The sequence below is a fragment of the Ictalurus punctatus genome, chromosome 25, assembly GCF_001660625.3.
Source record: "Ictalurus punctatus breed USDA103 chromosome 25, Coco_2.0, whole genome shotgun sequence".
In the NCBI taxonomy this organism is placed as follows: Eukaryota; Metazoa; Chordata; class Actinopteri; order Siluriformes; family Ictaluridae; genus Ictalurus; species Ictalurus punctatus.
In genome coordinates this window covers 2627806-2642865 of record NC_030440.2, presented here as the reverse complement: position 1 = coordinate 2642865, position 15060 = coordinate 2627806, and the positions used below count along the sequence as shown (strand labels likewise).

The following is a 15060-nucleotide window of genomic DNA, read 5'->3' as shown; positions in this document are numbered from 1 at the left end:
ACCAATAATTACTACTATTGTTATTCGGCATACTAATTATTATTAATTATTTTTCAACTTTTTTTGGCACATAACTAGACGGGAGAGGTGTCAAATGATCGGCTTATTGAGGAGAGGTGTGCTACGACTTTTGGAAGCGATCAGAATGTCGGCATTCCCGGTACGGAAGCTCAATGTCGGAAAATTTCCCATAGACTTGCATTGAGTTTCAAAAGTATTGGCCCTCTAAAGATAAAGCTCATATATATATATATATATATATATATATATATATATATATATATATATATATATATATATATATATATATATACACACACACACACGCACACACACACCTGCTTTTAAACTGCAACTGAAACACATCAAATAACAAACAAGATTCTCTGATTAATAAAGATTTTATTATTTACTTGAACCGTGTGGGACATCAGTGAGATTTTACAGTGAGGTTCAGGGCTTCAGCTAAACTCTACAGAGACACAGGAAATAAATGACACACATGTGATCCAAACCCAGATGATTTTAATCTTACTGCATGTTTCAAACAGACACTGATGGCTTTTCCTCAGGATCAGGGATTGGCTGTAGAGAAACACAGACAAATATAAAGTAGTTACAGTGCTCATCATCATCATCATCATCATCATCATCATTACAGGCAGTTAAACTGCATCAATAAAGGTAATTGTCCATTTTTTCTTCCAATTTGTTTCTTGTATTTATGGTAAATGTATATAATTTATAGGTCATGTGAAGCATTACTTTGTTATCTTAAATATAAAAAGGCTCACACACCTTATATGTGCATCAGTGACAATTGATTTAGTTTTTACATTTTTATTTATTTACTTATTTTCTGCCTATTAGTCACTTTTAAAAGTTTAAAGTGGTCCTGACACTTTAAAAGACAAAAACATTTATATTGTACAACTTAGAGAGTGCTCACCGATGTACAGCAATAAAATAAGTAATAAAATATTTATAAAAATGTATAAATTTGCAAGAAATTATTGAAATGGTTATTTCCATGGTCGGTCGTTAAGCACTTTGTGTTGTGAAATATACATGAAACACGCTGAATAAACATTTATTAGGCGTACTCTGGCCTATAATTATTTATATCTCAGATAGCGATAGCGACAGCTCAGTAAACACCACTCTGTATTTCTCACCACGACTCGCTTTCTCCCCATGATGAGGTTCAGGTTGTTGAGAAAGGAGTCCTTCATACTCTCCAGCAGTTCCTGGTATTCCTTCCTCTTCTCCTTCAATCCGTCTGATTCCCTCACCCTGTCCCAATCTTCTTCGGTCTACAGACAGACACGAAAAAGCAGCATTTATCAGCAAAGTTTCACACGCTTAAACCTTGTACATTTACATTAAACATAACGGTAATCTTTCACTAATCCCAATATTTAACCCCATTTCAGAATGTACAGGATAACCTGCTCCTGAGAAGTTACATTAACCTTTTCATGCACTTTATTTGACTTGTTTTAATTGCAGAAATGATATTTTCCTGTAAAGTTAGTCTAAGAAAAAACATGAAGTGATACTGTTGATGTTAAAAATATATATATGTCCTGAGACTGTTGCATGACGCAGCTGATTAAGGAGGTAAAAACAAACTAAACTCTTATCTTTAATAAAACAAACATAAAATGCATTAATTAAAGAGTCTGCACCGAGATGTTTTTTAAATAAATAATATTTAATTACATCATTTTTATATTAGGTTATTATTTACAATTCACTGTAATTGCTAAACATAAAACTGTTAAATTAAATTAAATAGTAAACAAAGATGCTCACTGGAGAATTTGACCTGTGATATTGTGTAAAAGGTTTGTAAAGATCTATCAGAGGTGTTCAGAAAGACAAACAGTATCTGGTTTGTGTTAAATTACACTTGGCATCTTTTCTTAAAAACAGCCTCGTATTGATTCTCCATAAGTGTAGACACTTTACATGAAAGAGTTCATTTAGTGTGAATTTAAATGAGAAACACTGATGAACTCACCATGTCCTCAAAGGTTTGCCCACGGTAATACTCTTCGGTTCCTGGAAACTGGAGGCCGTTCTTAAACAGCTCTTCGAGGTTGTTTGAGACGAGATGCAGCGTCTCATCTTCAAAAGCAAACACCTTCTCGTCCTCACACACCATCAGCACCAGATCACCATTGGGGGAGCAACAGGGGAACTCCTCAAAAACACCAATCACCTCCATGAACATGTGTTCTGGGAGGTAGAACTGCTCCCACTCATCGACCATGTCGGGCTCATCTTTGTACGATGTTTCTTCCAAAGTTCCGACCTTGAAACTGTACTCTTCTACCTTTTTCAGTTTAATCTCTGACCCCCTGTTATCTGAAGCAACTTTTCTGATCTTCTGGAGATAAAGCTTCACCCCATCTAAACAAGCATAGAATTAATCACAACCACACCGACGCTTATGTATTATTTAACATCAGAGTTTAGTCGTAGACATGTTTATAAACATTTACCTTTTTTGAGATCCGGAAGAAGGAAGTCCTTCTCAATTTTATCTTGTTTACTAAATAGTCAGAGAGAAGATTCCACACAGTCAATGAATTTTATTATTATTACTATTATTATTATTGTTAAAGAGTCACAGATAGGAGTAAGAAAACCTACTCGCCTCATTGTTGATGATGATGATCTGCTTTCCACATGAAGGTACTGAGAGAAGAGCCGCACTCCCTAAGTGTGTGACATCAGATTGAGAAATACGCAGTCAACAGAGAACAACAACAACGCGCATGCGCACATCAGCCAGAGGGCGGACTTTCAGCTTCGGTCATTTAAAAAGAGCAAATCACCAGGAAAGCCTTCAGTCTGTCCGTAAATATTATTTGTTATTTGATTAGTCGTTATATCTAACAATGTGTGTGTGTGTAACAGTGTAAACTTGTGTAACAGTGTAAATTTGCTGTCCCCTCAAAATAACTCCACACACAGCCATTAATGCAGCGGTCGGGAACCTATGGCTCGCGAGCCAGATGTGGCTCTTTTAATGGCTGCATCTGGCTCGCAGACAAATCTTTAATAATAAAAAAATAATAACGTTAAAAATATAAAACATTCTCATGTATTTCAATCCATTCATTTCCTACCGCTCATGTTCATGGTTGCAGGTGGCTGGAGCCAATCACAGCTGTCCTCCGGGACAACACCAAATTTTTATTGGATAATGCGTAACGTACACGGGTCGTTGTGATGTCAGGAAGTAAACTTCCCTCCTTTTAATCAAGTAGTCAGCTAGCTAATTGCAGAAACCCTTTTATCGAAGAAGATGGCTAAAAGAAAAAAAGATGAGTATCGTACTTTTCAGCAGGAATGGACAGAGGAATTCGCCTTTGTGGAGAGAGCAGGTTCTGCAGTGTGTCTAATATGCAGTGATAACATTGCATCGATGAAACGGTCAAATATAAAGTGGCACTTCGACACACGCCGTACTACATCGCGGGCTTCACATCTAATCTCCTGCAGTCATTCAAAGCGCGCTTTGGAGAATTTCGTGAGCGCTCTCGTCTTTTTAAGTTCATCACCCATCCACACGAGTGTGCAGTGGACAGCGCCGACCTGAGTTACATCTCCGGTGTCTCCGTCAGAGATTTTGAGCTGCAAGCTGCTGACCTGAAGCCCTCAGACACGTGGGTGAATAAGTTCAAGTCACTGAATGAAGATTTGGAAAGACCTGCACGACAGCAAGTAGAGTTGGCGAGCAAACACAAGTGGGGAGAAATGAAAAAACTTCAACCCGAGGACCAGCTGATTGTCAAAACTTGGAACGCGCTTCCCGTCACATAGCACACACTGCAGCGTGTGAGTATTGCTGTACTGACAATGTTTGGCTCTACGTATGCATGTGGGCAGCCTTTTTCACATCTAAAGAACATTAAGACCAACCCACGATCACGTTTAACGGATGGAAGTCTCAACGCCTGCATGAAACTTAACCTCACCACGTATCAACAGACTACAAAGCCATCAGCAAAACCATGCAGCACCAGAAGTCGCATTAATGGTACGAAGTACTTTATTCATCATTGGTTAGCAACAGCATAACAACGTTATTAAAAATAATTCAGAGACTTATTGTACTTTAAAAGTGCTGGTCTTATATAAATGCACACATTTACTTGTATTTAGTTTTAAACATATTGTATGGCTCTCACGGAATTGAATTTTAAAATATGTGGCGTTCATGGCTCTCTCAGCCAAAAAGGTTCCCGACCCCTGCATTAATGTCTAAACATCTGGAAACTAAAGTGAGTACACCCCTAAGTGAAAATGTCCAAATTGGGCCCAAAGTGTCAATATTTTGTGTGGCCACCATTATTTTCCAGCACTGCCTTAACCCTCTTGGGCATGGGGTTCACCAGAGCTTCACAGGTTGCTACTGGAGTCCTCTTCCACTCCTCCATGATGACATCACGGAGCTGGTGGATGTTAGAGACCTTGTGCTCCTCCATTTTCCATTTCAGGATGCCCCACAGATGCTCAATAGGGTTTAGTCCATCACCTTCACCCTCAGCTTCTTTAGCAAGGCAGTGGTCGTCTTGGAGATGTGTTTGGGGTCATTATCATGCTGGAATACTGCATACTGTTCATTCTCTGCTTCAGAATGTTACAGTGTGTGTGTGTGTGTGTGTGTGTAAGCCTAAGTCCTAGTTTTTTTCTGGAACATACCATGTCAGTCAGTACACGGGTATGGAAATTTTAGTACAGCTCAACCCTAGAAAGCTGATATCTGACCAGGACTGAATAAGAATCTGCTTACCAGTCCTTGTACTGCTCGCTCATCTTGTTTCTGGTGAGCGGTCAAGTCTGTGAATAAAATGTAAAAACAGCAGTTAGGAGACAATACATGTTATGATTTTTTTTTAGACAGAGGTTCACAGAAATTCCACTGAAGTACTGAATGTAACCTTTTGGAGGGTCTGTTACTGACTAGTAGCTTATTTATAATATCTAAAATTCTGCAAAGTGTACGTGCAGGTCTTTTGCAATCACTCGAGGGTTTCTCACACCCTGCCTTCTCAGAAATCTAGTTGCAGCCATTGACAGCTTCCTTTTTCTGTCCTGTTCCAGGTATTTCATACATTTTCTACCCCTAGCCAGTTCAGGTATTTCACGTGTTCCAGCTCAAGCACACCTGGTGCAGTTAATGAAGCCCCTGATCAAGTGTGCTTGGGACAACACCTGCTCTGCATACTTGTGCTGTTGTGAGGGATTCTATTCAGCTGGTGAATAATTTTGAGACTGGAGAAGTCATTATAAGTTCCACTTCAGTTGAATTTGGCAAAAAAACACTTGAAGCATTCATTGTGTTGAACTGTTACAATTGCATTTGTTTATCGCAAACAGCTGAAAGTCTGTACATTCTGTCAATAAACTTGATTTGCAATGGGGGTGAATAATTTTGATTTAAGTGTATATAAAGTGCTCACAGTAGAGGATTTTAATATATATTTTTAAAGATTATTAATTAAGATCTGTGTGTTAAGATTTGCGTCAAATTAAGATTTGTCGTTTGTTGTGTCAGAAGCATGGTTAAACGCTAGTTTGTGAATGGAGGGCGGAGTCAGGGAGAATGAGAGCATGTTTTCTTGTTTTTGACTGATGTCCGAATTGTTCTGAAAGTACAGAGATACAAGCCAAACAAATACAGCACCGCTCCTCCTCACTCCTACCTCCTGTCTAATCAATTCCTCATAAAACCAGGGTGTCACACGATAATTCTATGATTATAAAATAATAAAGTCATTATGTACTGTGGATCAATGGAAATTCATCCTAATTAAAGTATGGAAATTAGTGGCTGTATATTTTCTGTTTCAATGCTGCCACCATTCACTGCTCGGAGAGCCTTTGAAGCAGGATTCCGTATAATTTCAGGTGTGCCACAGGTCACACACATGCTTTTTCATTATCTAGATAAAGGAAGTTTAACAGAATTTGTGTAGGTGATATGAAAATACATTGGAGTAAATGGTTAATATTCAGGTGCAGTGCATTAAGGGTAATGTAGGTTGGTGTGAGAATTGGAGATTTGAGTGTGTGTGCATCGCAGAGAGTGTCTGGCTTTTCCTTTTAACACTTCCTGTTACATTTAACTGGTTTGTCTTGATTGTGTCTTGAGGAAAACCTGTAGTTCTGCAGCAGGCTCACCATCAGGTTTAAACGACTTCTCAATCTTCTCAAACAGCTGACAAACTGAGCTCCTGCTCGATTCGTGTAACTGTGAAAAACTGTGATGCCTCCCATGACATTCCTCTGTTAACTCCTGAATGGCAGTGAATCTTAATTCATCTTCTGATGTATTAAATCCACTGTCTGTGTTTATCACAATGGAGTAGTTTATAGCTTGATCGCCGAAGGAGTTCAGGATGTATCTCAGTAGGTTTCTGTCTTTCTGTGTAAAGTCATGAGGCTGTACCACAAGTAAAAATGCATGAGGTCCAGGTCTAGAACGTGAAACGCACTCTTTTATTTTCCGATTCAGCTCCTCATTAGAGAGTTTAGGGTTGTACAGATGAGGTGTGTTGATGATGGTGATGTATCTTCCCTCCACATGTCCTCCGACCATCTCACAGTGACGCTCTACTGAATGTGGACGATCTTCAGTCTCAAATGCTGATCTGCCCAGGATGAAGTTTCCCACAGTGGTGGTCTGTGGAAAACTTTTCCCCAAAATAACAATCCTCAGCTCTGGCACTGTGAAAATAGAATAGGAAATAGAATAATTAATCTACCAGCAAATAGCTGATCACAGTCATATCATCATAGGGAATTTTCCTTAATGAGCAGGATGTATAACACTGATCACAGGTATTACTGTAAACAACGGTAACTAACAGTAAACATGAACCACCAGTGGGCATTAACTAACAGTAAACATTAACCACCAGTGGGCATTAACTAACCGTAAACATTAACTACCAGTGGGTATTAACTAACAGTGGGCATTAACTAACAGTAAACATTAACCACCAGTGGGTATTAACTAACAGTAAACATGAACCACCAGTGGGTATTAACTAACAGTGGGCATTAACTAACAGTAAACATGAACCACCAGTGGGCATTAACCCAATTTTTGCACATAAATGCAAAAGATTTCAAATATACCTCATTTATACTTTCTTCTTGTCTTATTCTTTGAGTTGGAGATATTAGCTATGTATGGCATACTTGCATAATGTTTGCAAATGTTGTCTTAGGGACCGTCTGGTAATTCCACCCACTGAGTTAAAACGTCGATGTTGTCCATAGACTAATTAAAATGACATAACTATTAACATACAAAAGACATTTAAAAACACATTCCGGTTGGGCGGAGTCATGACATGAGAGCAATGACAGTGGTAAATCTCGTGCACATCGGAGCAACTTCATCCCGACCATTGCCTGCATTCGGGGGTGCTATGGACCTCCTCGACCACGCCCTACGTAACTTAAATTTTCCCCGGTTCTGATGCATCTGCCAAGTTTCCTGATGTTTCAGGTATGTTTATGCTCTTAAAATCACACGAATGCATGAAAAATAAATAAATAAACAAACATGCCGAAAACAATAAACTAATATCTCCAGCTCAAAAAATAAGAATGCAAGAAACTATAAAAGAGGCACATTTTAAATCATTTGCATTTTTCAGCAAAAATGGGGTTTTAAACATAGTTGATTAGTAATATAATCTTCAATATTAAAACAATAAATTAATGAATGCGTCTTTATTTATATTTTGTTTTATAATTGTAAACCAAAAGCGAATGAGTGCAACGTACACGGACTCAGTCGAGTAAATAAGTCAAGCCATTGACTGAAGTCATCATATTAGACTGAACACGTGTAAAGATATGAAACTATAATATAACCTAGGGATGCACCGAAATGAAAATTCTTGGCCGAAGGCCAAACACGTTTTTCCCATTTATTTTACCATTTTTTCACCATTGCATGAATTAAATAGTCTAAATGTACTTTTTACTATTTTGCCAAAAACTAAAATTTCTAAATATTTATTTAACAATGAACATTTTTTTTTTTCATTCCAGCAGGCATAGCCTACCAACAAGGCACAATATAACTTTAAATAAGTAAATGAGTAAAATAAAAATATTTTGATGTGGTCATCTTTGAGCCCCTTGAATAGCCTATGTTAGGTCTATAAGTGACTGCTGAAAGAATGGAACACTCTGTAGACTACAACTAAAACTGCATTAAAATATGCATTGACAAGAGTGCAGAAAATGGTTCTAGACGGCTGATTCTATTGGGGATATACACCGCTCGCGTCCATACTTCCATACTCTACTCCCTTACGTCTCGCGACGTGACGGAATACTACGTGACGGATAACGTGTCCACAGTAAACAATATAAACAAAGTTATAGCAGAACAGTTATCAACATTCGAAGAGCATGCGGTCGTTCACGTAGAAAGTGCATGCGCGCGCGCCCCCTCATCGCACCGAGCGCGCTGCCGGAAATGGAGGTCGTGAAATTCGCGCGTCTTACTCTGGTTGCTAGGCTATTTGGCGCGTCATCACACACGTCAGTGTTCGGTCAAATTTATTCGGCCGATCACCCAAAGTATTTTTATTTATTTATTTATTTATTTATTTATTTATTTATTTATATTTTCGGCGAATAATTCCGAACATTTGGTGTATCCCTAATATAAATAGATGAACAGGAAAACACTTCCTGGATTAAGACGTCGTTTACGCTGTGACTTGTGCCTTCGAGTCGCATTTTTAATATTACACACACATTAACACATTGAAGTGCAAATATCAGTGAATTGAACCCGGAATGTTGTTTATGAATATTGTTTAACCCGGACTTGGTCATTTACATCAGTTTAAACTGAATTATTTTTATTTAATCCCTACCTTCAACCGTCGCCATTTCGTGTCTCTGCTAAGGGTCTTCTGGTTTTAACGTCGGTTGACAAACTAATTGGCGCATTAGCGCCACCTACTGGACTGGAGTGTGGGCAGCAGATTGGCAGGGGTAAAAAATAGTAATAAATAAATGATAAACAAATAACTATATACTAGATATTCCTACTAGAGTACTACAGTCTCTCACTTATCCCAGTATTTTTCAGATAGTTTATTAGGGGGCCATGCATTTTCCCAGATGTTTTCCCCAGCAAGTTCTCTAGTGTCATGTTTTGTTTTCCAATCAGCATCTCTAGCTCAGTCCTTTCCTACTCATACCTTTTTTTTTGCAGTCTAACAGAATGTCTTTTACAGTCTCTTGTGTACTGCAGTGTGTGCAGAGTCCAGTGGGGTGTTTTCCTATTCTGTTGAATGCTAGATTTAAGCCATGCACCTATTCTAAGACGTGTAATTATCATCTCTTCCTTTGGGTTTCTGCCCTGCCTCACACTCATGTCTACTTATTTTTGTATGGTATATATGTGTCGTCCGGTGTCAGCGGTGTCCCAGTGTTCCTGCCATATTTTATGTGTGTGTGTCGCTTTATAATGGTTTTGATCTCTGCTCTACTTAATGGTATTTGTATATCAACTGTTTCATGCTTTATCGATCTTTTTGCCAGTACATCCACAGTTTCATTTCCTTCTACCCCTACATGTGCAGGAACCCAGAAGAAGGAAGCATTCAGCCCCTTGGCATGAAGTATGAGAAGCAGATAAAGTATTTGGTAAACAATGTCTTGTCTGCATGATGTTTTCTCAGACTGTATGCTTGATAGTGCTGATAGACTGTCAGAAGCTATAGCAACATCTTGCCTCTGATGGGTTTTTTCCCAGCCACTGCAGTACCAATAGGACTCCTAATAATTCTACAGTGTACACTCATAGATGATCGGTCGCCCTTTTTTTGACTACTACTTCATACCGGGGAATGAAAAAAGCCGCACCACTGTGGCCTGTCTCAGACTGTTTTGACCCATCTGTATATATGAGTAATTTATCCTGATATTGGTCCATATAGTTTTGAGTTATTATCCCTTGTGGTGCTATTTTAGAATTCTCTTTTAATATTTGTTGTAATCTTGTATCTACAGATGGTTTTATGAATCTCCAGGGTGGTACATTTGGTATTGCCACAATGGGGTTTACTTGTAGCTGACTGAGACCTGCATTTTGTGCCTTTGCATTTCCTAACCATCCAAAGCTATTAAAGTTGGTCCTATAAAACTCTGAGCATTCTTGTAAGATGGCTTTCGTGGGGTGCACCCTGCTATGCCCTTGTAGATTTACCCAATATGCCAGCATGATCTTAACCCTTCTGATACACGGCAGCTCTCCTGTCTCAATCTGTAACGCAGTCACTGGTGATGATTTAAATGCTCTAGTACAGATCCGGAGTGCTTGTGTCTGTTCCATATCGAGCTTTTTAAGATTTGATTGTGATGAAGACATGTATGCCATGCAGCCATAATCAAAGGCGGCCCTTATAAGAGCCTGATAGATATTTATGAGCGATGCCCTACTTGCTCCCCAGTCTCGCCCTGACAGACATCTCAGAACATTATTCATCTTTTTACATTTGTTCTTAATTTTATCAATGTGAGGACCCCAGGTCAGCTTCTCATCAAAGATCACTCCTAAAAATGTCACAGCCTTGACCTGTTCAAGATCTATCCCATATAATTTAAGTGGTACTGTTTTATGACGTTTAGAGAAACATATACCTTATGATTTTGAAATTGATAGTTTAAATCCCCATTCATTTGCCCACTGTTCTACTTTCCCTATTGCATGTTGCCTTTTCTTTCTTAAATATTTTATATTCCGACCCCTAACCCAGAGTTCCCCATCATCCGCATGAAGCGACTTTCCTATATTTTCTCCAACCTGATCAAATATGTCTTTAATCATAATATTAAACAGTATTGGGCTACATACACTGCCTTGTACACTGCCTCTCCATGGTTTTCCCTAACTGCGATGTTAATGCTGTGGGTCTATTGTTGGTTTGTGTCTAATGGTCTAATGTGGGTCTAATGATTTGCTTGTTGAAAGAAAGTTTGACATTGATGATTTGGCAACCGAGGAAGCAGGAAGTGTCACTTATATATATATATATATATATATATATATATATATATATATATATATATATATATATATATATAATTTAATTAAATTTAATTTTTTCTGTTGTTTCTCAACTTTTGAGTGCAGATGAGGATTTGCTCGAGCTGCACATGGTGCTGCTGGAACTGCAGGATGTGGAGAAACAGATCCATGACCTACTCGACAAGCAGGCCCAGCTGCTGGAGCGAAGAACCGCACTGGAAACATCTTGTGCCTCTGTCTACAGATCCAAGGTAAGCACGCAGCGTGGAATTACCACTCCCAGGCCCTCTACGCCGTGTGTTTCTCTGTGCAGGGACCGTGCACCCAAGACTTTTCCAGCCGAGGTCTCCGTCATCACGGACCTCGGGTGCACCAGCAGCAAAAGGCGAGAGCCTCTGTTGTTCGAGATACCAACCAGGAACCACTTCGCCCCTCTCCATCAGACCAGAACAAACGCTGTGATCGTCGGGGACTCCATTGTGCGAAATGTCTGCATCACTTCAACAAAGGGTAAGGTGCACACACATTGTTTTTCTGGTGCTCGGGTCCTTGTTGTCGCTGCGCAGGTGTCCGGGATCCTGAAGAAGGACGAGCGCATTGGAGCGGTCGTGCTGCACGCGGGGGCGAACGACATCAGGCTGCGGCAGACGGAGGTTCTGAAGAGGGACTTCGCCAGCCTGATCGAGACAGTATGACGGTATCAGATCACCCACCACGAAGATCATCATCTCTGGACCTCTTCCCACATACAGACGTGGAGCTGAAAAGTTCAGTCAGTATATTTCTTGCTTTAAATGACTGTTTAGTTTCTTGGTGTAATGAACAGAATCTGGTGTTTGTTAATAACTGGAATCTGTTCTGGGAGCGTCCTGGGTTGTCCTGATGGCCTGCACCCCAGCAGCCTCGGAGCGGAACTGCTGTCAGACAACATCTCCAAGATGCTACACACCGAGTGACTACCTACCGTAAGTACATCTTCCTACAATAACAACATTCATCATAATCGATGATCAATTAATAGTCCAACACCTGTAGTACATACTATAGAGACTGTGACTGTTCCCCGAGCTATACAAATACATAGAAAATTTCGGAAAGTTTGTTTTAGTAACCTACATAATTAACATAAAATTAGATCATACTGAATACACATCCAGCACCTTTAATCTGAAGTTAGGATTATTAAACATTAGATCTCTTGCATCTAAGGCTCTTATTGGTAACGAAATCATTACTGATCAGGAATGTAATTTAATGTGTTTAACGGAAACTTAGATTAAACCAAATGAGTACATAGCGTTAAATGAAGCCAGTCCTCCTGGATACAGTTATCTACATCAGCCTCGTTCAACTGGTAGAGGAGGAGGTGTTGGTCTCATCCGTAGTCAAAATCTAGACGTCACACATAAACCTAGTTATAAATTTCATTCTTTTGAAATTCTTTATACCGATATAAGTATAACTTATGTAGCCACAAAAAATAAGTCAATTCCTCTAATTATTATTTACAGACCCCCAGGGCCATATACTGAATTTCTTAGTGAATTTACAAACTTTATCTCAAACCTGGTTGTTTCTGTAGATAAAGCATTAATCGTCGGTGATTTTAATATTAATTTTGATAACCCAGAAGACCCTCTGAGAACAGCGGTTGTGTCCATCATAGATTCAGTAGGGGTTAATCAGAACGTAATCGGGCCAACTCATAATGGTGGTCACACTCTTGACCTCATCTAACATACGGATTAAATATAGAACATATTGTAATTTTTCCACAGTCTGAAGTTGTCTCAGACCATTATCTTATCTCGTTCATAATATGGGTTGATCATAATATTTCCACCTCGCCTCTCTACTGCGTAAAACGTACTTTCAAATCAGCTACTGCACCGAGCTTCATCAATAACCTTCCAGAGAGATCAATTAGATTTGGATCACCGTCTGATCCAATAGAAATCGATCAGGCGACTGAATGCTTAGAGTCAACACTCCGCTACATGCTAGATAGAGTGGCTCTACTCAAAAGAAAATGAATTAGAGAGAAAAAACTAGCTCCTTGGTATAATGAAAAAACACGTACCTTAAAACAGAGCCTACTGAACTATAGAAAATCTAGCGATGCTAGAAAAGTCTATCTTTCCACCTTAATAGGAGAAAAGGTGCGGGACTAGTTAGGTGCCAAAAAAAAGTGGAAGAAGAATAATAACTAGACCGGTACATTTCCTGAAGAAAATCTGAGTGGTGCTTGACGCGGCGAAACCCGGATGGGACGCCAATACTTCGAGAGCCGATGGGGAAGGGCGTCAATACTTTTGAGTGCCGGACGCGTAGCGTGCCAATACTTTAGAGAGCCGGACGTTAAGGGCGCCAATACTTTCGACAGCCGGACAGATAGGGCGCCAGCACAGTTAGAGCTGGCCGTGTAGTGCTCCAGTACTTTTGAGAGCTGGACGCTAAGGGCGCCAATACTTTCGAGTGCCGGACGCATAGGGCGCCAATACTTTTCGAGTGTCGGACGCATAGGGCGCCAATACTTTCGAGAGCCGGGCGCTAAGGGCGTCAATACTTTTGAGAGCCAGACGCGTAGGGTGCCAATACTTTTGAGAGCCGGACGCTAAGGGCCCCAATACTTTCAAGTGCCGGACACGTAGGGCACCAATACTTTCGACAGCTGGACGCGTAGGGCGCCAATACTTTTGAGAGCCGTACAGATTGGCCGCCAGTACTGATAGAGCCGGCCGTGTAGTGCAGCAATGCGTTTTAGAACCAGCCGTGTAGGGAGCACATACTTTGGAGAGCCAGCCAGGCGGGGTGCCAATACTTTTGAGAGCCGAACTGATCGGGCGCCAGTACAATTTAGAGCCGAATGTGTAGTGCGCCAATACTTTTTAGAGTGACTGTCAAGGGTGCCAGTACTGTTGAGAGCTGGCCGTGTGGGGTGCCAATACTTTTGAGCGCCGGCCGGATAGGGTACCAATACTTCTGAGAGCCGAACAGATCGCATGCCAATACATTTTACAGCCGAATGTGTACGGAGGCAAAACTTTTAGAGCTTTCTCTTTAGAGGGCCAATACTTTCGAAACTCAATGCAAGTCTATGGGAAATTTTCCGAATTTGAGCTTCCGTACCGGGAATGCTGACATTCTGATCACTTCCGTAATACATAGCACACCTCTCCTCAAGAAGCCGATCGACTTGACACCTCAACCGTCGTTCTCCGACAAACGGTGCGGGACTAGTTACGCGACGGAAAAAAAGTGGAAGAATAATAATAATTATTATAATTATAATAATAATAAGTATGCCGAATAACAATAGTAGTGCTTTTCAAGAAAATGTGAGTGGTGCTTGTGTGGCAAAATTCGGATAGAGTGCCAATACTTTCGAGAGCCGGACACGTAGGGCGCCAATACTTTCGAGAGCCCGACACGTAGGGCGCCAATACTTTCGGGAGCACGACACATAGGGCGCCATTACTTTCTACAGCCGGCCGCAAAATACTTTCTACAGCCGGCCGCCTAGGGTGCCATTACTTCCGAGTGCCGGATGCGTAAGGTGCCAATACTTCCGAGAGCCGCCCGTGTAGGGCGCCAATACTTTTGAGTGCCAAAAGCGAAGGGCGCCAATACTTTTGAGAGCCGGCCGCGTAGGGCGCCAATATTTCCGAGAGCCGCTCGTGTAGGACGCCAATACTTTTGAGAGCCAGCCGCGTAGGGCGCCAATACTTCTGGGCATAGGGTGCAAATACTTCTGACCCTGACCCCTCTCAACTGTCCAGCTATAGACCAATATCAAATCTCCCCCTTTATCTCTAAGGTCTTAGAAAAGGTTGTAGCAAAGCAGTTATGCTCGTACCTACATAGGAACAACATTCATGAAATGTATCAGTCAGGATTTAGACCTCATCATAGCACAGAGACAGTTAAAGTAGTAAATGACCTTCTACTGACCTCTGATCAGGGTTGTGTCTCGC

General features: G+C 40.5%; 1 protein-coding gene across 2 annotated transcripts in view; it reads right to left on the bottom strand.

Moving 5' to 3' along the window:
• Nucleotides 1–382: 382 nt before the first annotated feature.
• Nucleotides 383–15060, bottom strand: part of LOC128629146 (GTPase IMAP family member 4-like) — a 37628-nt gene continuing 22950 nt past the window's right edge. The window contains exons 1-8 of one of the 2 annotated variants that reach the window (XM_053675699.1): nt 8925–9031; nt 6199–6744; nt 4808–4854; nt 2663–2724; nt 2508–2557; nt 2024–2415; nt 1176–1313; nt 383–585 (exon numbers count right to left, since the gene is read on the bottom strand). In XM_053675699.1, the coding sequence (XP_053531674.1) occupies nt 544–585; nt 1176–1313; nt 2024–2415; nt 2508–2557; nt 2663–2724; nt 4808–4854; nt 6199–6744; nt 8925–8940 (1293 nt within the window). In that variant the 5' untranslated portion in view covers nt 8941–9031 and the 3' untranslated portion in view covers nt 383–543. Of the gene's footprint in view, nt 586–1175; nt 1314–2023; nt 2416–2507; nt 2558–2662; nt 2725–4807; nt 4855–6198; nt 6745–8924; nt 9032–15060 lie in introns of those variants that run through there. The other variant, XM_053675700.1, reaches the window with a different exon arrangement.